Source organism: Bufo gargarizans, chromosome 1 (genome assembly GCF_014858855.1).
Source record: "Bufo gargarizans isolate SCDJY-AF-19 chromosome 1, ASM1485885v1, whole genome shotgun sequence".
Lineage (NCBI taxonomy): Eukaryota > Metazoa > Chordata > Amphibia > Anura > Bufonidae > Bufo > Bufo gargarizans.
Window position 1 is genome coordinate 382,428,030 of NC_058080.1, and position 25,882 is coordinate 382,453,911.

Below are 25,882 nucleotides of genomic sequence, written 5' to 3' on the forward strand. Positions count from 1 at the left end.
TCTAGAAAACACTCCCATAGATGTCAACGAGGTCCCCTCCATACCATTGTGTCTATGGCCTATGTGGCTGCCATAAAGCAATTTTCTTAATGCTTTCTAAAGAACAAATCAAGCAAGATGGAGATGTGTTACTATCTGGTTTTAACTGGGAGATAGCATTTAGGTGACATATTTCCTTTAAACTACCAGTAAACCTCTGGAATAGGGGAGAGAACCAGACTACCTGGAGAAAACCCATCTGGGTAATTGCAGGTTTTCAATATTTCTGAATCTTGCTTTGTATTTTTTTTGTTAAAGGGAATTGGTCACCATGATCTTGGACTAATATCTGCCGTGCAATATGACTAGTACTGCAGATAAGAATGTATATAGCGATGGACTCCTTATCTGCAATATTACTTATGTATTATAGCAGATAATAGTCCAGGATCATTATGACAGATTCCCTTTAAAGCAACAAAATAATAGATTATTTTGAGATCATTAATCAGATGAATATTTGCATGTAAATCTAGCTTTCTTTTTACATTTTTTACTCAATTAATATATTGCATATTTATTGAAATGTTTAGTATTTTGTTTGGTATCTGAGAAACCTGAAAATTGCAAATGCTTCCAAATTCTGACCTTCAGCAAGCCATAATTACAACATTGTATATACTAATTTAATATTTTCTGAAATTCAGATTTATGGCTCAGCAACATTTGACATCTGCACCAAGGATATGATGCCAGCTGACTTCTCAGAGCATTTCCGTGGGACAGTGAATATTTGGGCCACTGTAATTGCGGTGGATGGGAGCAAACAGATCACTTTCGATGACACCACTCCAGTTCAAAAGCAGCTGATTGATATCAAATATACCAAAGATACACGTAAACAGTTCAAACCAGGCCTCCCTTACCAAGGAAAAGTACGTTATGTCAAAAAGATTTGAGTAGATTATATTTATTCGCTCATGTATCCGTAAATCGAAATTTCTGCAGCATTTCATCCAAATCCTATGTATTTTTAATGTGAATGTTATTACATGCAGATTTAATACATATCATTGTAAATATAAAAATAAAAATATATGAAATATAAAAAATGAAATGCCTTCTGTTAGGTTGAAGTTACATATCCAGATGGAAGTCCTGCAGATGGAGTAACTGTGCGAATCAAAGCTGAGCTTACCCAGAAAGACAATGTATATACCAGTGAACTTGTATCCCAAAATGGCTTAGTTGAGTTTCAGATACCGTCCATCCCAACAGCAGCTCAATATGTATGGCTTGAGGTAAGGCTCTATGTTGCTGTATTAATTCTAGTTTGGCTAGACAGGCCAAAATATGTATTATTTATTTGGCTTCTTAAATTTCTAAATATGTGTTATTTATTTGGCTTCTTATATTTCTATGCTGCTAATCCCCTTTTCTCTGTTTCAAAGTCAAAGGTTATAGCTATAGATGGAAAATCTACAGAAGAGCAATATTTGCCAAACTACTTGTCCATAAGTAGCTGGTATTCTCCAAGCAAGTGCCACCTTCTTATTCAGCCACCTGATAAACCACTGCTGGTGAGTAGATGGACTGTTATTTATTTAAACCTGCACCACCGTTTTCTGCTGTGGTTTTCATTCTAGGAGAAAGGGAGAATATGAGATCTTACTAGAACATGCAAGATAAAGAGGGAGATTTATCAAACTGGAGTAAAGTAGAACTGGCTTAGTTGCCCATAGCAACCAATCAGATTCCACCTTTCATTGTCCAAAGGAGCTGGGAAAAATGAAAGGTGGAATCTGGTTGCTATGGGAAACTAAGCCAGTTCTACTTTACACCAGTTTGATAAATCTCCCCCAAAAATGTATGGTTTATAGATGAATACTCATTTAAAGGGGTCTTCCAAGACTATTATACTGATGACCTATCCTCTGGATAGAAACAAATAAAAAAACTAGAAGAATAAAAACGCAGCACTCCAGCATGCTGTGTGACAAATAAACACAAAAGTGCATTGAGAAGTTGAAGGGCTGCGTTTTTTTCTTCTATTTTTGGGGACCCAAAGGTCAGGATCCGACACCACTGGCACCGCCACTGAATGGACTTATTGAGAACATCTTAACAGGTAGTGCTTTATTTTAATCACTCTATCCTCTGGATGGGTCATCAGTATCTGATCGGTGGGGGTGAAGAACGATGTGATTTCAAGGTTTAGTCAGATTAATTGGGAATGTAACCAAAGCAGAAACAAATATTTCTATAATGTGCCTTATATTAATTATTCTGATCTTTGAATATACAGAGGTCTCTAATAATCATTGTGAAGAACATCTTAAGAACTAGTTTCTGGTGCTCTTGAATCATAGTGGGTTTCTTTGACTGTCTTGCAATGCCGCTCTTTTATACTGATTTTGTTGGAAGACAAAGTGCAATATGACTCGTGTCACTTGTTTCACCTCTCCTGATGGCAGGTGGGTGAGGATGCCCTGATTGCTTTGAAGTCCACCTGTCCATGTAATTTCACTTTGCACTATGAGGTTGCATCTCGTGGAAACATAGTGCTTTCTGGGAAACAGTCTGCAAATATCACCCTACATAGGGCAAAGAGATCTTCATCTGTTACCTTTGACAAGGATTTCAATGAAACGGCAGAGAATGAACCAGGTATGTTTTTTTAACATGCCAATTACTTATCTTTAAATATTAAGCCAAGGCCTTAAAGGGGATGTGTCACCAAAAATCTGCCAGTTAAAATCAGATAGTAGCACATATCCTTTTTTCTAATCTGAATGCAGATTTATTTCTTCTGTTTCCTGCACATGATTATGGGGGCGGCCATCTTGCTTGAGCTGTTCTTAACAGCATTTAGAAAGAATTAAGAAAATTGCTTTACAGCAGCCCCATGGTCCATAGACACAATGGTCAGGAGGGGGCCTCATTGACTTTTAGGCCTCATGCATACAAACTTATTAACTTTCTGTGTCCGTTCCGTTTTTTTTAATGGAACCTTTCATTTCAATGGGTCTGCAAAAAAAAATGAAGTTACTCTGTCTGCATTCCATTTCCGTATGTCCGTATTTCTGTTCCGCAAAAAAATAGGACATGTCCTATTATTGTCCGCATAACGGACAAGGATAGTTCTGTTCTATTAGGGCCAGCTGTTCCATTCTGCAAAATACGGAATGCACACAGACGTCATCCATAGCTTTTGCGGATCCGTTTTTTGCGGACCTTATGGGACAGTTTTCTAGCCATGCTCTGTGACCTGTGCAGAGGTCATTGTACAAGGAAGAAGTGTCGGACTGGGGTACCTAGGGCCCACCAGTAAAATTTATTTTGGGGGCCCACCGTATGGTTACATTCAAATATAATAAATAATCTAACAAGTTTTTATATGAACATAGGCTGTTTGAGCTGCTGTATAGTGAATATACACTCACCTAAAGAATTATTAGGAACACCTGTTCTATTTATCATTAATGCGATTATCTAGTCAACCAATCACATGGCAGTTGCTTCAATGCATGTAGGGTTGTGGTCCTGGTCAAGACAATCTCCTGAACCCCAAACTGAATGTCAGAATGGGAAAGAAAGGTGGGCTACAACAGCAGAAGACCCCACTGGGTACCACTCATCTCCACTACAAATAGGAAAAAGAGGCTACAATTTGTATGAGCTCACCAAAATTGGACTGTTGAAGACTGGAAAAATGTTGCCTGGTCTGAGTCTCGATTTCTGTTGAGACATTCAAATGGTAGAGTCCGAATTTGGCGTAAACAGAATGAGATCATGTATCCATCATGCCTTGTTACCACTGTGCAGGCTGGTGGTGGTGGTGTAATGGTGTGGGGGATGTTTTCTGGGCACACTTTAGGCCCCTTAGTGCCAATTGGCCATCGTTTAAATGCCACGGGCTACCTGAGCATTGTTTCTGACCATGTCCATCCCTTCATGACCACCATGTACCCATCCTCTGATGGCTACTTCCAGCAGGATAATGCACCATGTCACAAAGCTCGAATCATTTCAAATTGGTTTCTTGAACATGACAATGAGTTCACTGTACTAAAATGGCCCCCACAGTCACCAGATATCAACCCAATAGAGCATCTTTGGGATGTGGTGGAACGGGAGCTTCGTGCCCTGGATGTGCATCCCTCAAATCTCCATCAACTGCAAGATGCTATCCTATCAATATGGGCCAACATTTCTAAAGAAACCTTGTTGAATCAATGCCACGCAGAATTAAGGCAGTTCTGAAGGCAAAAGGGTGTCCAAGTTATTAGTATGGTGTTCCTAATAATTCTTTAGGTGAGTGTATGTATGTAGTGCAGTAAGTTTAATGTGTTATGTGCCACTTGTGCAGGGGGTGGGAGACTAGGGGCCCACCTTGCTCAGGGGTCCACCGGGGGATTCCCCTGTATCCTGTGGGCCAGTCTGAGCCTGCAAGGAAGGAATAGATCAGATTTGACAATCAGCTATTGTGAATGGTGGATCCTGTCTTATCTATACACAGAGGTGATATCATCATAGGCAGGATTAGAATGAGCTAACTGCAGTAAAGTGATGTATAAACCAACAAGTGGTGCTAATTATTAGACATAGTGGCCAGTGCAAAAACTGCAGGACTTTATCTTGCAATACATTGAAAATTAAAAACATCATTACAAATTATTTAAAAATATGTTAAATATAAAAAGTGATTTAAACAGCAGGTCATTTTCTGGTGAAACATTCCCTTTAACACTTTTGCACATTTTTGAAAATTCACAGATCCTTCTCTTTTAATAATGCATTGCCTTCAGGTGGAAGAAAATGTAGGCCTCATGCACACGGCCGTTGTTTTGGCTCGCATCTGAGCCACCGATTTGACGGCTCGGATGCCGACTATTCACTTCAATGGGGCCGCAAAAGATTCGGACAGCACTCCATGTGCTGTCCGCATCCGTTGCTCCGTTCTGTGACCCCGCAAAAAAAATAACATGTCCTATTCTTGTCCACGCTTTGCGGACAAGAATAGGCAGTTATATGTAAAGGCTGTCCGTGCCGTTACGCAAATTGCGGAACGCGCACAGACACCATCTGTGTTTTGTGGATCCGTGATTTGCGGACCGCAAAGCATACCACGGTCGTGTGCATGGGGCCTAAGGCTGAGGCAACACAGTGACATGTGTGACATAAAAGTTGCAACACGTGACATTTCACCAACACGACGCAACAAAAAATCCAGACCTGAAGGATTTTGTGTCACAAGTCGCTCACGACTTTTATTCCTTTGAATTTAATGTGAGTCACATGCGACATGATACTCGCCTGTGACTATTCTGTTACTAGGCTGTGTTTTTACCACCAAATCTTTGCTCTAAAATAGTCACATGACAGTAAGTTGTTCACAAGTAACACATTTCTTTATCACACTACATATCATCATCCAGCCCCAGACTTAGGCTACATTCAGACGTCTGCAAATGGGTCTGCATCCGTTCCACAATATCGGGAATGGGTGCGGACCCATTCATTCTCAATGGGGCAGAACGGGATGTGGAAAGCACTCTATGTGCTTTCCACATCTGCACTTCCGGAGCGCAGCCCGCAATTGCAGACAAGAATAGGCAGTTCTATGGGGGGTGGCGGCCGGGTGTATTGCGGATCCGCAATACACCACGGATGTGTGAATAGACCCTTATTGAAACATGTATTGGTTATGCAACAACAGAAAGCACTTGAGTTTTAATTTGAAGTCAAATAGGACATCAGTAGTCAGATGATATTTGAATTGACTTCTATTGGAATACAAATCCATAGCAAATGGGTGCATTGCGCAAGCTCTTATTATGAGATTGTTTGGGTATGCTAGTGATATTGTCACAATGTAGGGGTAGGGGAGGTACATAGAATGACAAGAGAAGGAAAATGACAAAAAAGTAGGCCTCACGGCTAGGGAAAGGGAAAAGGTCACCACCTAGGAAACCCTAAACCTAGCCCTGACTCCTGTCAGTATGAATAGACCCTGAAGGTGGGAATATTCATACACCGTAAACCTAGGCCCTAGTAACCCTAAATAGCCCTAGGAGTAGTGACAGGGTCTGAGACCCCTGGTTCTTTCCCAGATGAACGAACCAGCGTCTCACTGAGGCCTAGTAAACAACGAGCAAACGGGAACAACCAAATACAAAGGGAAGTACACTTATCTCTAATGGAAAATGGATGAGCAGGAACTCAGATGAGGACCACACATTAGCTCTTCCAACTCCAGGCAGATAATATCAACCGCATGGTATGAAGTGTGAGTCCAAACTAAATAGAGGAGCAGTAATCACCACAAGCTACACCTGAAAGAGGTGTGGTCATCACTGCAACAAGTGAAAACAGATAGGCTGTCAGATAACCTAACGTGCAGCCAGTTTCTCAGATCTTCTAACCTCTGTCACAGAAGGGACCGTGACAGATATATAATAGTAATAATAATAATGAACTTTTCCATATATATGATTAGAATTAGTTAATTTCTTAAACCGTCAGATCTCCTGTAGCTGGCATGCCTTGTAGCTGATTAATGGTGGTCTTCATGAAGAGGAGGACCATCAGAATCTGCAGCTCATGTATGCGAAGTATACAGCAACTTCACTAGTTTATAGAATTATTATGGACAGTGTTATTGATGTCCCATAGGCACTTCTTAAAGGGGCTGTGTCACTTCAGCAAATAGCATTTATTAGGTAGAGAAAGCTAATACGAGCCACTTACTAATGTATTGCTATTATCCGTATTGTCTCCTTTGCTGGTTGGATTCATTTTCCATCACGCAATCCTACAGTTCCGGCCACCAGAAAGGACATCACTTTTTCCTATATCGTTCAAACATGACCAACGCTGCTGGATTGCATAATTTGATGTACCTATAGGTTTCCATGGGTTCAACATATGTCATTTAGTGCACGCTTAACCCATAGGCATCTGAGTACTGCTTTTTCTGTATGGCATTTTGTGGGATGCTTTGCTATTCAAAGTTGCTAAAATTGACATGAAAAAAGTATTTTTTTTGGGGGGGGGGACGGGGGACTATATGGCCATATATTTGTCGTGAAAGGAAACTAAAGTGTTAGAGCATAATATTTTATTTGTAAGTGCAAAGTGATTACTTTTTGAAGTCTTTGTTATCTTTACTGATATATATATATATATATATATATAAATATATATATATATATAGAAATATATATATATAGATATATATATAGAAACCAAAAAAGAATCACAGCAGCACAAGACCAGAGATACAGGTGCAAGTTCTCACAGCCGCAGGCTCAGACGGCTATAGGTAAGTATAGTATCCAAAGGATGAGGCAACACTCCAAATAAAGTGAAGAAATGGTGGATCTTTTATTCCCCTCTGCAACGTTTTAACCGTCTCAATGCGGTCTTTCTCATTTGAGAAAGACCGCATTGAGACGGTTGAAACGTTGCAGAGGGGAATAAAAGATCCACCATTTCTTCACTTTATTTTGAGTGCTGCCTCATCCTTTGGATATTACACACACACATATATATATATATACAGACGTGGACAAAATTGTTGGTACCCTTTGGTCAATGAAAGAAAAAGTCACAATGGTCACAGAAATAACTTTAATCTGACAAAAGTAATAATAAATTAAAATTCTATAAATGTTAACCAATGAAAGTCAGACATTGTTTTTCAACCATGCTTCAACAGAATTATGTAAAAAAATAAACTCATGAAACAGGCATGGACAAAAATGATGGTACCCCTAGAAAACACAGAACATAATGTGACCAAAGGGACATGTTAATTCAAGGTGTGTCCACTAATTAGCATCACAGGTGTCTACAACCTTGTAATCAGCCATTGGGCCTATATATATGGCTCCAGGTAATCACTGTGTTGTTTGGTGATATGGTGTGTACCACACTCGACATGGACCAGAGGAAGCAAAGGAAAGAGCTGTCTCAAGAGATCAGAAAGAAAATTATAGACAAGCATGTTAAAGGTAAAGGCTATAAGACCATCTCCAAGCAACTAGATGTTCCTGTGAGTACAGTTGCACATATTATTCATAAGTTTAAGATCCATGGGACTGTAGCCAACCTCCCTGGACGTGGCCGCAGGAGGAAAATTGATGACAAATCTAAGAGACGGATAATCCGAATGGTAACAAAAGAGCCTAGAAAGACTTCTAAAGAGATTCAAGGTGAACTTCATGCTCAAGGAACATCAGTGTCAGATCGCACCATCCGTCGTTGTTTGAGCCAAAGTGGACTACATGGGAGACGACCAAGGAGGACACCATTGTTGAAAACGAATCATAAAAAAGCAAGACTGGAATATGCCAAACTACATGTTGACAAGCCACAAAGCTTCTGGGAGAATGTCCTGTGGACAGATGAGACAAAAATCGAAGTTTTTGCCAAGGCACATCAGCTGTATGTTCACAGACGAAAAAATGAAGCATATCAAGAAAAGAACACTGTCCCTACTGTGAAACATGGAGGAGGCTCTGTTATGTTCTGGGGCTGCTTTGCTGCGTCTGGCACAGGGTGTCTTGAATCTGTGCAGGGTACAATGAAATCTCAAGACTATCAAGGAATTCTAGAGAGAAATGTACTAGCCAGTGTCAGAAAGCTTGGTCTCAGTCGCAGGTCATGGGTCTTGCAACAGGACAATGACCCAAAACACACCGCTAAAAACACCCAAGAATGGCTAAGAGGAAAAAATTGGACTATTCTAAAGTGGCCTTCTATGAGCCCTGACCTCAATCCTATTGAGCATCTTTGGAAGGAGCTGAAACATGCAGTCTGGAAAAGGCACCCTTCAAACCGGACACAACTGGAGCAGTTTGCTCATGAGGAGTGGGCCAAAATACCTGCTGAGAGGTGCAGATGTCTCATTGACAGTTACAGGAAGCGTTTGATTGCAGTGATTGCCTCAAAAGGTTGCGCAACAAAATATTAAGTTAGGGGTACCATCATTTTTGTCCATGCCTGTTTCATGAGTTTATTTTTTTACATAATTCTGTTGAAGCATGGTTGAAAAACAATGTCTGACTTTCATTGGTTAACATTTATAGAATTTTAATTTATTATTACTTTTGTCAGATTAAAGTTATTTCTGTGACCATTGTGACTTTTTCTTTCATTGACCAAAGGGTACCAACAATTTTGTCCACGTCTGTATATATATATATATATATAATAATGTTCCAGTATTCCACACCTACAATAAACAGCATGATCATGATATAAGCTGACTGATTTTCAGATGAGGTCTTCTGATCCATTCCAATAACAAGCTAGTTTTTTTCCATTTGCAGTCATTAGGCTTTGCTGCTTGCATTACAGTTCTGTCACCGGGACATGATGTTTTGCTTGTTGTGTAATGTTCCCAGAAATGTTTTAGCTTCTATAATTTCTTTCAGCTTCAACAGATCTCTCTTCTAGTGACACTGAGGTGTGGATAACGCACGTCCACTTCCCTGTCACTCATACTATGGCGCCTCTGAGCCGATTTTTGGTTTATTACGTGAGGGAGAATGGAGAAGGAGTTACTGACAGCACCCAGATTTTGGTAAAGCCAGCTTTTGAGAACCAGGTAATTTTTGGCTATCTACAGTAAATGCAATGCGTATCAGCAGCTATTTCTCTATTTTTTTGTGACTCTTATTGAAAACCTACAGCTACTCATATGCGTAGAATGTGAAAGGAGCTGAGCAGTCATGAAAGTGTTAGAGGTCTTGGTTTCATTTGGCCCTTTAATCGGAGATCTTGTATTGGGAAGCTTTATAATACATGTTAAATTACAGAAAAGTTGCAACATACATATTACTAATTAATCACCAATAGGTCAAATGCTGCTACAATTTCTGTAACTGGGATACTCTATTCCTATTATATATCACACAAAAAAGAGTAGATTCACGTCCCAAAAATTTAAAATAAATAGTCTTTTTTTAAACAAAAATCACAAATCAAAAATTAACCAAACATGATCCTATAAAATAACAAAATAATGAGCATATAGTGAATATATTCAATTAGAAGCGCCACCTGACCAGTATATGTACATCTAAGGCCTAGTTCACACGAACGTATGGCTTTTATAGTTTTTTGCGGTCCGTTTTTCACGGATCCGTTGTTCCGTTTTTGAGTTCCGTTGTGTTTCCGTTTCCGTTCCGTTGTTCCGTTCCGTTTTTCCGTATGCCATGTACAGTTTACAGTAATTACATAGGAAAAATTGGGCTGGCCATAACATTTTCAATAGATGGTTCAGAAAAAACGGAACGGAAACGGAAGACATACGGATGCATTTCCGTATGTGTTCCGTTTTTTTTGCGGATCCATTGACTTGAATGGAGCCACGACCCGTGATTTACGGCCAAATATAGGACAAGCTCTATCTTTCAACGGAACGGAAAAACGGAAAAACGGAAACGGAAGGCATACGGAACACATTCCGTTTTTTTTGCGGAACCATTGAAATGAATGGTTCCGTATACGGACCGTATACGGAACACAAAAAAACGGCCCGTACACCCGCAAAAAAAACGTTCGTGTGAACTAGGCTTAAGGGTAGTGAATCTATAAAGTAATGCTGAACAGAGAGTAAGGTATAGTGGACATATTATGCATTGAGTAAGGAAGTGAGAACCACCCTCTGGAAATGTCTCAATGTGCTCACAACACACTACACTCTCTGAACAACATGGATAAAGGTCAGATCATAAACAGATATCTGGAAAGATAACTAGAGATGAAAAGCAATGGTCATACCGGTTAGAGTCAGGACAGGTGGACGCTATCTCCTCGACGTACGTTTCACCGTTCTGCTTCCTCAGGAGGAGTCAGAACGGCGAAACATATTTTTACAAACATATTACATTTGTCTGAAATGGGTACTTAAGAACTTTTTGTAAAGATCCACATACCTGTGTTTGCTGTTGGGTGAAGGTCCAAGCAGGAAAAATATAAGGAGATAAAACACCAGTGACAAGTAGCCAAGCCTCTAATCCTGCCCAATCTACTTTGTTGTCGTCCCCCCCATACACACAGTAATGGTCCCTACAATGTAAATATTCTCCTTTAGTGCCCCAACACAGTAAGAATGTCCTCTTGGTGTCACCTAGTGCCACAATGTCACTTAGTTCTCCCTAGACAGTAATGATAGCACGTTGTGCCCTTTAGACAGGAATGATGCACCCTTTAGTGCATAAAGTATGATGTGCCTTTAGTGCCTCTGCATGCAGTATGATGCCTCTAAGTGTCCATCCTCACAGTAGGATGTCACCGAAATACCTCCTCACAGCAAAAAGATCACTTGAAGCCCCCACACAATGTCATACCCCCTTAAGTGCCCCTCATATCACATAAGGCCCCCTTAAGTGCCTAACGCACAGAAATACCCTTTAAGTGCCCCCCACACAGTATGATGTCCCCTTAAGTGACCCCCACACACAGTGATGCATCCTTAAGTGCCCCCCACAGTGTAATGCTGTTTATTGCTCTCAGTTTGAATACTTACTCCGTCCAGAGCAGATTCACAATGATGTCATTACACCCAGAAGAGTTCTCTGTAGCCACAGATGTCCACCAGTTTGTGTGGATTGACGTTGTCAGTGTCTGCCTAGTGTGAATCTGCGCTGCTCAGCTAGCAGCAGATGCTCAAATCGCTTTCTTCCACCCTTGGTGCTCCAACTGCCAGATTTCAATAAAGATAGAAGTCCACATAACTCAGCAACTCTGATGCTCTGAATAGAGAAACTCTGAATAGAGAAAATAACTATATTGTTTCAATCAGCAATGTGCCTGGTTTAATAGGGTTGATCATGCTGACAGAGGCTCTTTAAAGCACAAGAAAAACTGTAAAAATGTGGTATTGTACTTACCCCAGAATGAGGTTAACATGTCATTTTCACTGCCTAGGGAACACCGTAAAAATAAAACCCATAAAACTTTGGTGGACTTGCATTTTATGCAATAATAAATGGTGCCATTAGAAAGTACAACTTGTCCTGCAAAAAACAAGGCTGATACATCTATGTGAATGGAAAAATAAGTTACAGCTTGTGGAAGACTGGGAGAAAAGAAAGGAAAACAAGAAAAAATGGAAAATTGCTATGTCAAGAAGGGGGTTAATATTAATTTTCAAAATATACAGATTTGTATTTTTAAACGTGCTTTTTTTTGTCTTTTTATTGCCCCTTTAACTGTAGCTGTAATCCATGTTGGGTTTGAAGAAAATCTGTCATCAGTTTTATGGTGTTCTAACTAAGAGGATCATAAACAGATCCCCTTAGTAAAAACCGATGGGTCACTTTCTTTAATTGCCCTAGCTGTTTTGCTAATGTCTTCTACTGAACAGTTCCACCGCATGCTGATGAGTCTTGATCTTCATGAGCTCTCTGCTCGACCCGCCCCGTGCTGCTGATTGCAGTAGGAAAATCCTGTCAATCAGCTAATCTGTGCTGGTTTTGATTGCTATGAGCAACAAAGACAGATTTTCTACAAAGTTACCCATACAATTATCCTGCATCAAGCTTAATTTTCTCACCTTTGCAGCTGAGGCATAACCATGCCCCAAATCAGTATTTGGAAAGCTAAAATTCCCAATTATAACCAGTGTACCTGCCTGTGTAGCCTGCTCTATTTGGTTGTACAGATTAACTTTTATCTCCTCAGTGATGTTAGGCGGTCAGTGTTTATTTCCCTTTGCAATTCCACCCATAAGGTTTCAACATCCTCACCATCTTCACCCACAGTTGCCTGTTTCACACTCGCTTTCATATCATTCCTAATATACAGAAACACTCCACCATCTTTAGTATTGGCCCTGTCTTTCCTAAAGAGCAGAAAACCCTGAAAATTAACAGCCCAGTCATGTGAAGAGTCTAGCCATGTCTCCACCACACCAACTAAATCAATGTGTTCCTCTAGAACAATGGACTTAAGCTCGCTCATTTTGCTTGCTAGATGTTTACCTTCCAGAATGCAAATTCCTGAAATGTTGTTGGCACATTGGTCTTTAATGTTAGTATGTAAAATGTGGATCTCCTTATCCACTGTCGGGCACTAGAGGAACATGCTGAGGCAATCCTGCTGCAGTTACTTCTTAAGGGCTCTTTCACACTTGCGTTGTCCGGATCCGTCGTGTACTCCATTTGCCGGAATACACGCCGGATCCGGAAAAACGCAAGTGTACTGAAAGCATTTGAAGACTGATCCGTCTTCAAAATGCGTTCAGTGTTACTATGGCAGCCAGGACGCTATTAAAGTCCTGGTTGCCATAGTAGTAGTGGGGAGCAGTATACTTACTGTCCGTGCGGCTCCCGGGGCGCTCCAGAATGACGTCAGAGCGCCCCATGAGCATGGATGACGTGTCCATGCGATCACGTCATCCATGCGCGTGAGGCGCCCTGACGTCACTCTGAAGCGCCCCGGGAGCCGCACGGACGGTAAGTATACTGCTTCCCTGCTCCCCACTACACTTTACCATGGCAAACAGGACTTTAGTGTCCCGGCAGCCATGGTGACCATTCAGAAAAAGCTAAACGTCGGATCCGGCAATGCGCCAAAACGACGTTTAGCTTAAGGCCAAATCCGGATTAATGCCTTTCAATGGGCATTAATTCCGGATCCGGCCTTGCGGCAAGTGTTCATGATTTTTGGCCGGGGCAAAAAGCGCAGCATGCTGCAGTATTTTCTCCAGCCAAAAAACTTTCCGGTCCTGAACTGAAGACATCCTGATGCATCCTGAACGGATTTCTCTCCATTCAGAATGCATTGGGATAATCCTGATCAGGATTCTTCCGGCATAGAGCACCGACGACGGAACTCTATGCCGGAACAGAACAACGCAAGTGTGAAAGAGCCCTTATCTGTATACAGTAGCAACTTCAATACATACATGAATCGGGTAACAGTTTGGCTCCACAAATTTTAGAGGGACAAATACTTTTAGAAAAAACACCTGCACAGCTATATGGGCTTAAAAATGTATACCTAACAGTGGATACCAAGTGAATTGAAGGATAATGCTACATTGTGTATATATAAATTGCCATGTGGCAAAATAAAAATAAAATAAATATCCCCTTTCCCAATTCACCTTGTTACATTGCTAGCAGACAGCAACACACTAGCAAACACTAGCAGATGTACTAATCCTGTAGACAACGTAAGCTTAGAACAGCTTTCTAGACCTGCACCAGATTTATCACACGTTTTAGACAGATTTTTTGGAGAGGCACATTAGTAAATGTGGACCAATGTGTCTGCAGTACACACTGTCAAGAAGCTAGATTAGCAATTACCAGGACTAGGCTACGTTCTTAAATGTAAAGCCTATCTACACACCGCCCCCTAGCATGTTTTGCCAATAAAACTATTTTTGGGGGGTATGTAGGGCTATAGTGAGGAATTGTTACTATTCGGTATCCTTTATGTATTCATTTTACCCACCCAAGCTCTGACTCCTAACAGTAAATTAGAACTGCTTGTTGCACCTCGGTGGATTAGTACTTTCCAAGGAGAGTGACATACAGCATCCAACTATCGAGAGAAGCAGTAATAAGAAAATAACAGTAGAACAGACTTTTGAAGTATCCATTGGTGCACAGCTCACCATACACACTATCACTTGCCCATACAATACAGGTATTGTATCAGGAGTAGCAAATGCAGTATTTACGTAATTTCACTACAAGCATGTATAATCCTGCTGTTCCCATCTGCGCATGTATTTGGACTTATCAAATTCTCCCTATGTGTTTCTAATGTAATTTATGAATCATGTCAGAAACATGCAGCACATATCATCCTCACTAATGGAACATCATACTTGTATATATTTAAACCATGAATTATAAACATGCAGCATCTGCTTATGTTATTTTATCAAAATTATTTTATCAAAAGACCAATGCACAACTAAAGAATATAACTGCTTTGCTTCAAGTGGCAGTCATGAACTAATAAAGAAAAATCTAAAGATAACCTGGTATATTGTATGTAAAGTAAAAACCTTTATCATGATTTAGCATGTGAGTAGTCATGATACAGCTCATATTTAACACAACCTTTGGTCAATACGGTGTACTAATTTTTAGCTAAAAATTCTCCTCCAAGGTATACTGTGATACTAAAGGTACCAAAAATACTATCAAATTAACTTCAATGTTGAGCTCCACTGGGTGAAATAGAGCCTACCCAGGCATTGTACACCATAGACCAGCATCTCCTACTCACCATGCTCCAATCTATCGGCCTGAAGGACACTGCCATCTCCTGTTTTTCTTTATATCTCTCTGACCGCTCTTTCAGTGTATTATTTGCTGGCTCCACTTCTTCTCCTCTCCCTCTTGCTGTTGGGGTTCCTCACGGTTCAGCCCTCTCCTCTTCTCTCTCTACACAGCCCCAATTGGAAGAACATGAGTAGATTTGGTTTCCAGTACCATCTCTATGCTGATAACTATACAATTCATCCCCCAACATCACCCCTGCTATACTACAGAACCACCGGTGACTGTCTTTCCGCCATCTCTAACATCATGTCATTTCTCTACATGAAACTGAGTCTTTCAAAAACTGAACTTCTTGTGTTCTCTCCATCTACTAACTTACCTGAACCAGATATCTGTGTGGCACTACCATCACGCAGGCAGCACATCCGCTGTCTGTGTTATGTTTGACACTAATCCTTCCTTTACCCTCTATATTCAATCTCTTGCCCGCTCATGACTCCTGCACCTCAAAAACATACATAGAATCCGCCCCTTTCTCACAATTGAACAAAAACTCTCATTATTGCCCTGATCCATTCCCACCTCAATTACTGTAACTCTCCTTCACCAGACTTTACCTTCTCCAATCTATCCTTAATGCAGCAGCCAGGGTCACTTATCTGTCTAACCGCTACTCCGATGCCTCAACTCTGTGCCAGTCATTACACTGGTTGCCCATACACTATAGAATACAATTTAAACTGCTTGTCCTTACCCACAAAGATCTCCACAGTGCTGCACCCCCTACATCTCTTCCCACATCTCTGTCTACCACCCTACTGTGCTCTACACTCTGCAAATGATTTACAACTAACATCCACCATAATCCAAACCTCTCCCTCCCGACTCCATGACTTCTCCCGAGCTGCACCAGTTCTCTCGAATGCCCTACCCCAAGAAATTTGTTTAAACAACAATATACACAGTTTTAGGTGGCCTATAAATAGACATTTTTTTAGGATGGCCACATCACATCCCTTGATCTAACGCCTCTCCATATAGCCCATTTATCATCAGTTCATGATCCTGATCCTAAACTAAACTCTCCACCACACCCATGCACCCAGAAGTACTTCATATATCGGCTGGTGGCTGGCTCATGCAGCTTTATATCTGCTTCCTATTTTCCCAAAATGACAGGACCATTGTACAAAACAAGCACTGTTACCTTTTGTGTCACCCCCATCCTCATAGATTGTAAGCTCTTGCGAGCAGGGCCCTTATTCCTTTTGTTGTAATTATTGACTTGTCATTTACTATTTTATTTATGACTGTTTGTACTTGAACCCCTGAATTGTAAAGCGCTGCTGAATATGTTGGCACTATATAAACAAAGATTATTATATATATATATGTCAGCCCCCTGCCCACGTGAGTGAAGTGATGCTTTGATGCATTAAAGAAACACAACCTAATTATAACAATATCTCCTGGTAAGGCCCACCTTAAACACACCATTGTAAGTTTACATAATTGCTTGACAAGATATTAAACCATTCCTAATATTTTCATTGTATCAATGTTTTCTAGTTCTTCCTGATGATTTTTATTGAACTTATTTGGCTTGCTGTACAGGTCTCCATTGCCCTTTCTTCCAATGACTCCAAACCGGGTGATGTGATTGATATTAAAGTAAAGGCTACTAGAGGAAGCTGTGTGTGTGTGTCCACTGTGGATAAGAGTCTGTACCTCTTGCGCAGTGCTTTTCAAATAACTCCTGAACAGGTGAGTACACGTGGACAGGTTACTCTTTGTCAAGGTAACTTTTTTCAAAAGCTACAGGAGGTATTACAGTTGCTAAAAGTTATACCCTATCCACAAATATATCAATCTGCTCAGCTCCTCCTGCTCTATAACATGTTGCCTACAGATTGCATTGCATTTTGTGGAGACAGATCCTCTTTAAACAAAAACCTCTCCAGATTTATTCCTGTTACCCCCTAAATTAGCTACCTCAAATTTGAAGAATTCAGCCTTTAAGAATCACTGTCTGCAGGCAGTAGTCCTGGTAACTGTATAACACAATATGTACACAATTTAGATAATTCTAAATTATGAACAAGTTGCTGCAGGGCATTTAAATCAGATTTTAGGTATAGGATGAGACACACGAGAGGATGCACACTGTGCCCTGTGCGGCAGCATGCATGTCATTGGCAGTGTGCAATCCCAGGCCCACTACAGGGGGAGGAAGGGGAAGAGATGGTTGCATGGAAATAGGCTTGCATCATTTCCAAGAAGCAGTCTGGGACAGAATACATATATGATATGCAGTTGGGGTTTTTTGTTGTCAGCCAATGCATTCTTTAAATTTGTACTATGCAAACCCCTGCACTTAATCAAAAATCTACAAGACAGTAACATAAAACATGGTTAGAAAATCTACAAGACAGTAACATAAAACATGGTTAGAAAATCTACAAGACAGTAACATAAAACATGGTTAGACATAAGACGGAATGTGCATGGAAATTTATGAAACAAACTCATTGAAATTATATAATTTGGATCCTACAGATATTCCAGGAACTAGCAACCTTTGATGTCTCTGATGCTTTGGGAACAGGGAAAGAAGAAGGACATTTCTGGTGGCCAGGATTGGGTTCCCAGAGGAGGCGGCGTTCATCGGTTTTTCCATGGCACTGGGACATCACTAAAGACGCACGCTTTGCTTTTACAGTAAGTGGGTAGCCCAGAAATTAAGATATTGTGGGACATAAAGTGACAGCTTTGTTATTAGTATAGTATTAGGCATTGTCCTACATAATCTAGGGCAAGTCCATGATTGTTGTTGCTCTAGTGCTTCTTTCTCCCAAGCATTTTACTGTGATTCTGGCTCAGTCCACCAGCTCCTGCTTGTTTATAAACTTTAGTGGTAATATGGTGATGTGCCGGTGTACAGCATGTGATGACTGCAGCCAATCACTGTCCTCAGCCGTTGAGGGCAGTAACTGGCTGCAGCAGTCACATACTGTATACCGACACATCCTCACTGCAGCAGCAGGAGGACCAGACCAGTGGCACAGTAAAAGGCCTTAGAAAAAGGGGTGAGTATAACATTACTTTTTTTTACACAATTGGGGGCTAGCCCATACTTTTTAATTTTAAAACAACTCATTTAATAGTAAGGGCAACTAAAGAATTTTGTGGATTAACTATTGAAAGCACATACAATGAACACACACTTATATCCCCTGAAAAAGCATAATATGAAGCAATGTCAGGATAAATTTGTTGTTCATTGGTCTAGAGCAGGGATGCTCAACTTGTGGCTCTCCAGATGTTGCAAAACTACTACTCCCAGCATGCCCTATAGCTGTAGGCAATCCAGGCATGCTGGGAGTTGTAGTTTTGCAAAAGCTGATTGGGCATGTCTGGTCTAGAGTGTATAAAGACACATTGTTTTATTCACCAACTGTATTCTTTGGTTTAAATTTGTAATAGTTGGACCTTGACCTCAAAGGTTTTTTACAACTTTATCAGAATTAGAATTACACATGAGTTTATAACATTCACATATCTAGTTGTTATAATCTTATTATTTCTGATGTCTGTTTTTTTTTGTTCAGCTTAAAGAAAAATGTTTGCAGTATGTTTAATAAGTTGTCAAAATATACTGATCGTGGTCATACTACATTACATTCTTTGGGTTAACTTCTCAGGAGACTGGACTGGTTGTAATGACAGACGTTGTCAGTTTAAATCACCGGCAGAATGATGGTATGTACACAGATGAAGCCGTTCCAGCTTTCCAGCCACACACAGGAACATTGATTGCGTCTTCCCATACCAGAATTACTCCTCGGTGAGTTAATGCAATCTAAAGCATGTTAGCGCTTACAAAATTATTTGTACTTAAAGCAGCACTGAGTTTTCAAGAAACTTTGCATTAATCAATAGTACAGTGTACAGAAGGAATAACACAATTTCTGGCTATTATATGACTTGTACCTGGCATTTTGACAGAAAGTAGAGGAGAATATCCTTCCTAACTGTCTCAAAGTCGCTCAGAAGCAGCCCCAGGATAAGGGAGGACATTACAGAGAAGTATTAACCTGTATTTTTGTTAATAAAGCACTTGTGATGATCTATAAGCTTCCTATGTAGCTGTGCAGTTCTGATTATCTGTCTCTCCTCAATTTCTCCTAACTCCTCCCCTTTCCATAGACTTGCATTGACATGTGTAATATGATACTCCTGCAGAGGTTTCCCGTCCCATCAAAGTGAAAAGCAATTAAATTAGCTGTGTGTGTGGGGTGTAAACTGGTACACAGCTGATAACAGTTGAACTAGACACTGATAACACATATTACAGAGTTTCTTGTGATCACTTGTACTCTTGATTTATGGAAAGTTGTGTGAAAAGTTAGTGACCATTTAAACATGTTATGGGTTTGGGCCATGAAAAAAATGAGTCATTAAAGGGACACTGACAGGCACAAAGGGCATATTTAGGTATATATATGACAGTACAGGTCTTATCAAGTGTGTTAAAATCATCTAAGTATCCCCCCTGTCCACCTTATAAATACCGAAAACTAAAGTTTTATAACCTGCTTGTCTCGTCTCCAATCTGCCCAAGGGGCGGCGTTTCATCTCAAAATGCGCACAGCCAGCCGCTCCCAACTGCCGTTCTGAAGCCCCGCCCAGCTCATCAATATTCACTTCGCTGGGCGGCGGCTACAACTCTCCCCGACTCAAGTGCCCGGCGCATGCGCATAAAGCAGAGGCTGCAGCGGCCTCTAAGACGCAGACTGTCTGTACGCAGGCGCGATGTGACCCCGGCCGGGCGCATGCGCTGAAGATTAGACGGAGGACATGCCCAGAGGATTGAATTGGCCATGCGCAGGATCTTGAGGGGAGAGTTGTAGCCGCCGCCCAGCGAAGTGAATATTGATGAGCTGGGCGGGGCTTCAGAACGGCAGTTGGGAGCGGCTGGCTGTGCGCATTTTGAGATGAAACGCCGCCCCTTGGGCAGATTGGAGACGAGACAAGCAGGTTATAAAACTTTAGTTTTCGGTATTTATAAGGTGGACAGGGGGGATACTTAGATGATTTTAACACACTTGATAAGACCTGTACTGTCATATATATATACCTAAATATGCTTATTGGGCCTGTCAGTGTCCCTTTAATGTCTTTATACACAAATTTTACTCACTTTTTCCAATTTACAATCTGCATAAAAAGTATGAGTAATTTTAAAAAAACTATTTATTTAGTATTGATCATACAGCCTATTATTATGTAGCGCTGAATGAAAAATTCCAATTTTTTAAGTAAATCCTAGCAGACTGCAAAGCCACAGGTAGCATTACATTGTATAAGCTTCCTCTAATCTTAGTGATGTGCCTATTTCGATTGTGACTGCCCATGATACTTACAACTGCTCTATCTATACAAGTGAAAACATGCCATGCATACTATGCAGTCCTTCATCTGTGATATACTTATGATAATTATACAGCTATTCTCTTTTTTAATGTTTTAGATTTGAGAAGAGGAAAAGGACGTTTTTTCCTGAAACCTGGGTCTGGCACTGCTTCAACGTCAGGTAATTAAAGATTTGAAAGGCTTCTTAGTGTACAGTAGTGCAGCATCAGTCAGAACACCACCATTTTCATTTTTAGATTGCTATAGTGTCCTAATTCATTTTTATATAAATAATAATAATATATTTCCCCTTAACTTAGCTATATTGCTGTAAAAGTTGGTACAAGTGTAAGGTTGTGAGGAATTACCACCTTATAGGAAACTGTTATACCACCTTATCACCTTTTAGGGCTGTTTGCCAAGACATATCAGGGCACTTTATTTTTCTTGAGGCTGTTACAAACAACAGGGGCCTCCCAGCTCCTTCATGTTCACCTAGTTACTAACTTTGTTTGGGCAGTTACTATGCAACTGTCTTGCCTCTTGAATCTGGATTTGTCTGTTGCCTAGCTTTCCTGGTTGATTAGGGTGGAGTTGCTGATTGCTGAGGCTTTATATCCAGAGCTCAATCCATTTTGCTTGTCAGGTATATATTTGCTAGGTGAATTACCTTCCACAAATGTTATACTTTGTTCTGTATTCTGGGATCTGTAGTTCCAATTCCAGTGATGCGACAGGGCACCTGCATGAGTGGCTGACAGAACCAGTTCCTAGCAGATGGAAGGGGGAAGAAAGTGTAAGCAGAAATAAAAGCAAGGAGTGAAAGTTGCTATAAGCGCTCAGAGAAGTGAGAGGAATATTGAAAGCTGTCATTGCGGTGCTGGTGGTTCTCCTCCCAGCTGGTGTATTTGGACCTGTTTCTTATACAAGCAAAACCTCTTTCAGACAACCATTTAAAATGGCCTATATCAGGGATGCCCCCCAGCTGTTTCTAAACTACAACTTCCATAATGCTTGGACGGCCGACAACTATTAGGGTATGCTGGGAGTTGTAGTTTTGGAACAGCTGGAGGGCCGCAGGTTGGGCATTCCTGGCCTATATGCATAGTATATTATGGGACTGAAAAGCTGCACAATAAATCTGGTCTGGATAAAGGTTTGACTTTGAGGTGGTGTTTTTGAGACAGTGTATTGTATTCATCGTTTGGATATACAGTGAAACCTCTTTCAGATGACCAGCCAAAATTGCATTGAAAACAGTTTTCTTGAGAGACGGTCGTCTCAAGAGAAAATGTCCAGAGTGATGGAACCTACCTTGAGGAAACTGGCCTCAAGGGGTGGGATTTTGGAGAGGTTTCTCTGTATTCTGTAAAATGTTACTCAGAAAACCTTTAGTATTATTTTATGTTTTCCCGTCTCAACATTTGTGTCATATGACTAGTATGTCCACCTGTGGGACTTGCTTCTGTCTCTAGAATAGGGCCCCCAGAATAAAGGGGAGCATGCCGTGCATGGCAGCGTCCTCTCCATTCATTGCTATGGGACTCCTGTAAATAGCCAAACAAGTTGCAAAATAGCAGTGAATGAAGAGCAAAAGGTGCCCACCTATTCATTCACTGCAATGGGACTGCTAGAAATAGCCAAGCCAGCACTTGACTATTTTTGGTACTTCCATAACTGTGAATGGAGGGTGGCTGCATTTCTAGAATGGGGGCCCCACTCTAGAGATAGGTGAGGCCAAGACAAGTCTGTCATTTGTGGCATATCCTAGTGATATACCACAAATGTTGAGATGGGAAAACCCCTTTAATGCTAACACTAAAACAAACTCTTTTTAGACATGAAACAAAGTAATGTTGGCTTTTGTGCATTGGTGTTTCCTGGGTGATAGACATGCATATATAACTCTTTTTTTATCTTCATAGTGATAATACTGGGGAGGGAGAACTACGTGTAGAAGTCCCTGACTCTATCACTACATGGATAAGTGAAGCAATTGGTGTATCTGAAGAAACTGGACTGGGGGTGGCTAAAGCAGCCCATCTAAAAACATTTAAACCATTTTTTATTGACTTCACATTGCCATACCATGTAATACGAGGAGAGCAGGTCAAAATTCCACTTACAGTTTACAATTACCTTACTTTCAATGTTGAGGTAAGGAATTAAAATGTATCTGGTATTGTCCAGACTTTTTTGTGATGGTTCAATATTGGTATACTTCTCAGTTTTTTAATTCTAGTTATTAATAAAGAAAATGTGGCAGTTGTTCAGTGAAAGGATGAGGAATAACACTATTGCTGACCACCATATGACTTGTGTCTGGCATTTTTTTTTAGAAGTGTCCCCTTTGCATGCTGTATGTCTTGATAGCAGTTCCCCTAGATCTGGTGGGTGGAGACACAGCAGCCCCAGAATCACAAAGGACATTGCAGAGAAGCACTGAAATGTATAGTTGTGAATAAAGCACTTTGGCTGAGATATAAACTTCCTATTTAGCTGCAGTAGTCTCCTTGGTATGTCTCCTGGAGTCTTGTATCACTTAGCTCCTGCTCTATCCTCTCCCTTCCCCTCTCTATAGATTTGTGTTGACATATGTAACCAGATCCTTCTGTGAGTCAATCTTGTCCGGACGGATTAAAAACACATTTCAAAGAGAGAGAGGGGAACAGCTTATAATATGAGAACTAGACATTGCTCTCTGATAAAACATATAACAAAGTTTGTTTATGTTCACTTGTACTATTGATTTATGCAAAGTTGTGTGAAAAGTTAGTGGCCATTTGAATATTAGGATTATAATAATGTCCTATTTCTTCACTTCTCCCTTAATATTAATTTATGATTTTTTATTTTTTTACTATATTTACTACTAGGTACATATAAAGATCATGATCACAAAGGGTGTTAAGTTTGTAGGATATCCTGGAAAACAGCATCTGATTCGGAAGTTATGTGTGGCTTCAGGAGAGACCAAACCCACATTAGCAGTGTTCTCATTTTCTGAACTAGGATATGCAAACATTTCAGGTGATCCATTTTTATGTTTCAAATTGTCAAATAATGTAAACGTATGCTTAAAATTATACAGCCTATATATATACTGCTCAAAAAAATTAAGGAAATACTTAAATCACACATCAGATCTCAATCAAAGAAAGATTCATGTTGAAAATCTTTACTGATATAAATGTCTAATTCTTAGAGAGCAAATATGATTTATCAGTGCTAAATGGAAACCAAACTCATCAACCAGTTAAGGGCTGGATTTCAAATCGCCCCGAAAAGCGGATCAAATTTGTGCCAGTAGTGGATCCGCCAATTATCATCTTCTCTGGCGAATGTCAATTGAGCTGCAAGGTGCTGGGCTGTGAGCACAGGTCCCATTACAGGATGTCTGGCCCTTAATCTACCCTCATGGAGTCTGTTTCTGACAGTTTGGGTAGCACGGTGGCTTAGTGGTTAACACTATTGCCTTGCAGCGCTGGGATCGAATCTGAACAAGGGCAACATCTGCATTGAGTTTGTATGTTCTCCCCGTGTTTGTGTGGGTTTCCTCTGGGTTCTCCAGTTTCCTCCCACACTTGAAAGACATGTTGTTAGGGACCTTAGATTGTGAGCACCATTGGGGACAGTGTGATGCTAAAGTCTGTAAAGCGCTGCAGAATTTAGTAGCGCTATATAAGTGAGTGTAATAATAATAAACATGCAGACCTGTAGCCCACTGGAGGTCATTTTGTAGGGCTCTGTCAGCGTGCAGCTTGTTCTTCATAACCAGGGGTAGACTGGCCATAGACACTACAGGGAAACTTCTGAGTGGGCCAATGTCTAGGGGGTGCTGCCTTATGTCAATTTGGGTCCAACTAGAAAATCGGGCCACTTTTAGTTTTTTCTATGACACCTGCTCCTCACACAACCAAGCAGGTACCAGTCCTAATGATAAGTTAATGCCGTTCTATGGCAATGTCCAGCTCTCCCTGTGTAACATGTGGTGTCCTAGTATCTCCTTCTTCAGACTGTGCTGGGAGATACAGCAAACCCTTTGTGATGGAATGAGTCAATGGATATGCCATCTTGCATGAGCAGGGCTACCTGTGCAAAGTGACTGAGCTGCAGGTACTGCATTATGCTGCCGGTAGTGACAAGTACACTAGCAAAATGCAAAAATAGAGAAGAATCAGACAGAAAGGATAAGGAGAGAATAAGGGACCATTCACATGTACAGATGTTCTGGAAGATTATGGGAAACAAAGCAGAAGCTCCTGATAACTGCAGAGATGAGGGCTGCATTTACATGCAACAGTCACCTTCCCTCTTTGGGGGCAAGTGATTGATACAGCGATTGTCCCCATATAAAATCATTGTTCCAGCACACCAGATCCTCGTTTAGATTGCACTATCTGCTGCATAGGAATAATAATTTTCGGTGCTGGAAAAACTACATAATCACTCGATGTACGAGCGTTTAGTCGTTCATTCAGTGATTGCCGGTAACTTTTACATAAGCAGAGTATCAGGAAATTGTGTGACAATCAGTCCATGTAAAATTACCTTTACCCCTTCCCGACATATGACGTAATAGTACGTCATGGCGGCAAGTGACTTGCCACATTTTGATGTACTATTACCTCATGGTAATTGGGCGGGCACTGACGTGGTGTGCACCTGATCACTGCAGGGGACCGGCAGTCCCTGATAGCCGAGCCCCTGCTCTATCTGCCGGCATTGTTGTAAAAGTCGATGCCGGCGGATTAACCTCTTCCAAGCCGCAGTCAATGCTGACCGCGACTTAGAAGTGGTTTGCGGCGGGTGAGGGAGCCCATTGGATCCTCGTTCTGGCGAGGACCCGATGGGTTACAAGGCCTTGCATGGCATCGGGACCTGCCTTCTACGGGGGCCAAGGAGATCCAGCCCCAGGATAGGTCTCCTAGGCAACCTGTTAGTGTATTACTCAATGTAATACACTAACAGGCAATGCATTACAATACAGATGTATTGTAATGCTTTGCAGAGGGGTACAAACCCTCAAAAGTTGAAGTCCTAGAGTGGGACAGAAAAAAAGTGCTTTTAATAAAAACAAAAACAAAAAAAAAACACTGACTCTATAAATATATCGCATGATCCACCCCGTCTGATAAACACCATTTTTGTCACCTTACATCACAAAAAGCAACCAAAAAGGCCTATGTCTCACAAAATGGTACTAATAAAACCGTCACTTCATCCCGCAAAAA

At 40.8% G+C, this 25,882-nt stretch overlaps 1 protein-coding gene across 1 annotated transcript in view; it reads left to right on the forward strand.

Annotated features, from left to right (window-relative positions):
• CPAMD8 (C3 and PZP like alpha-2-macroglobulin domain containing 8) overlaps positions 1-25,882 on the forward strand; it is a 147,080-nt gene that overhangs the window by 43,810 nt on the left and 77,388 nt on the right. Inside the window, exons 11-21 of the mRNA XM_044270309.1 lie at positions 687-914; positions 1,110-1,280; positions 1,431-1,559; positions 2,454-2,646; positions 9,420-9,592; positions 16,851-17,000; positions 17,793-17,954; positions 18,938-19,080; positions 20,767-20,829; positions 22,574-22,805; positions 23,525-23,678. Coding sequence (XP_044126244.1) covers positions 687-914; positions 1,110-1,280; positions 1,431-1,559; positions 2,454-2,646; positions 9,420-9,592; positions 16,851-17,000; positions 17,793-17,954; positions 18,938-19,080; positions 20,767-20,829; positions 22,574-22,805; positions 23,525-23,678 — 1,798 coding nt within the window. The remainder of the gene's footprint in view (positions 1-686; positions 915-1,109; positions 1,281-1,430; positions 1,560-2,453; positions 2,647-9,419; positions 9,593-16,850; positions 17,001-17,792; positions 17,955-18,937; positions 19,081-20,766; positions 20,830-22,573; positions 22,806-23,524; positions 23,679-25,882) is intronic.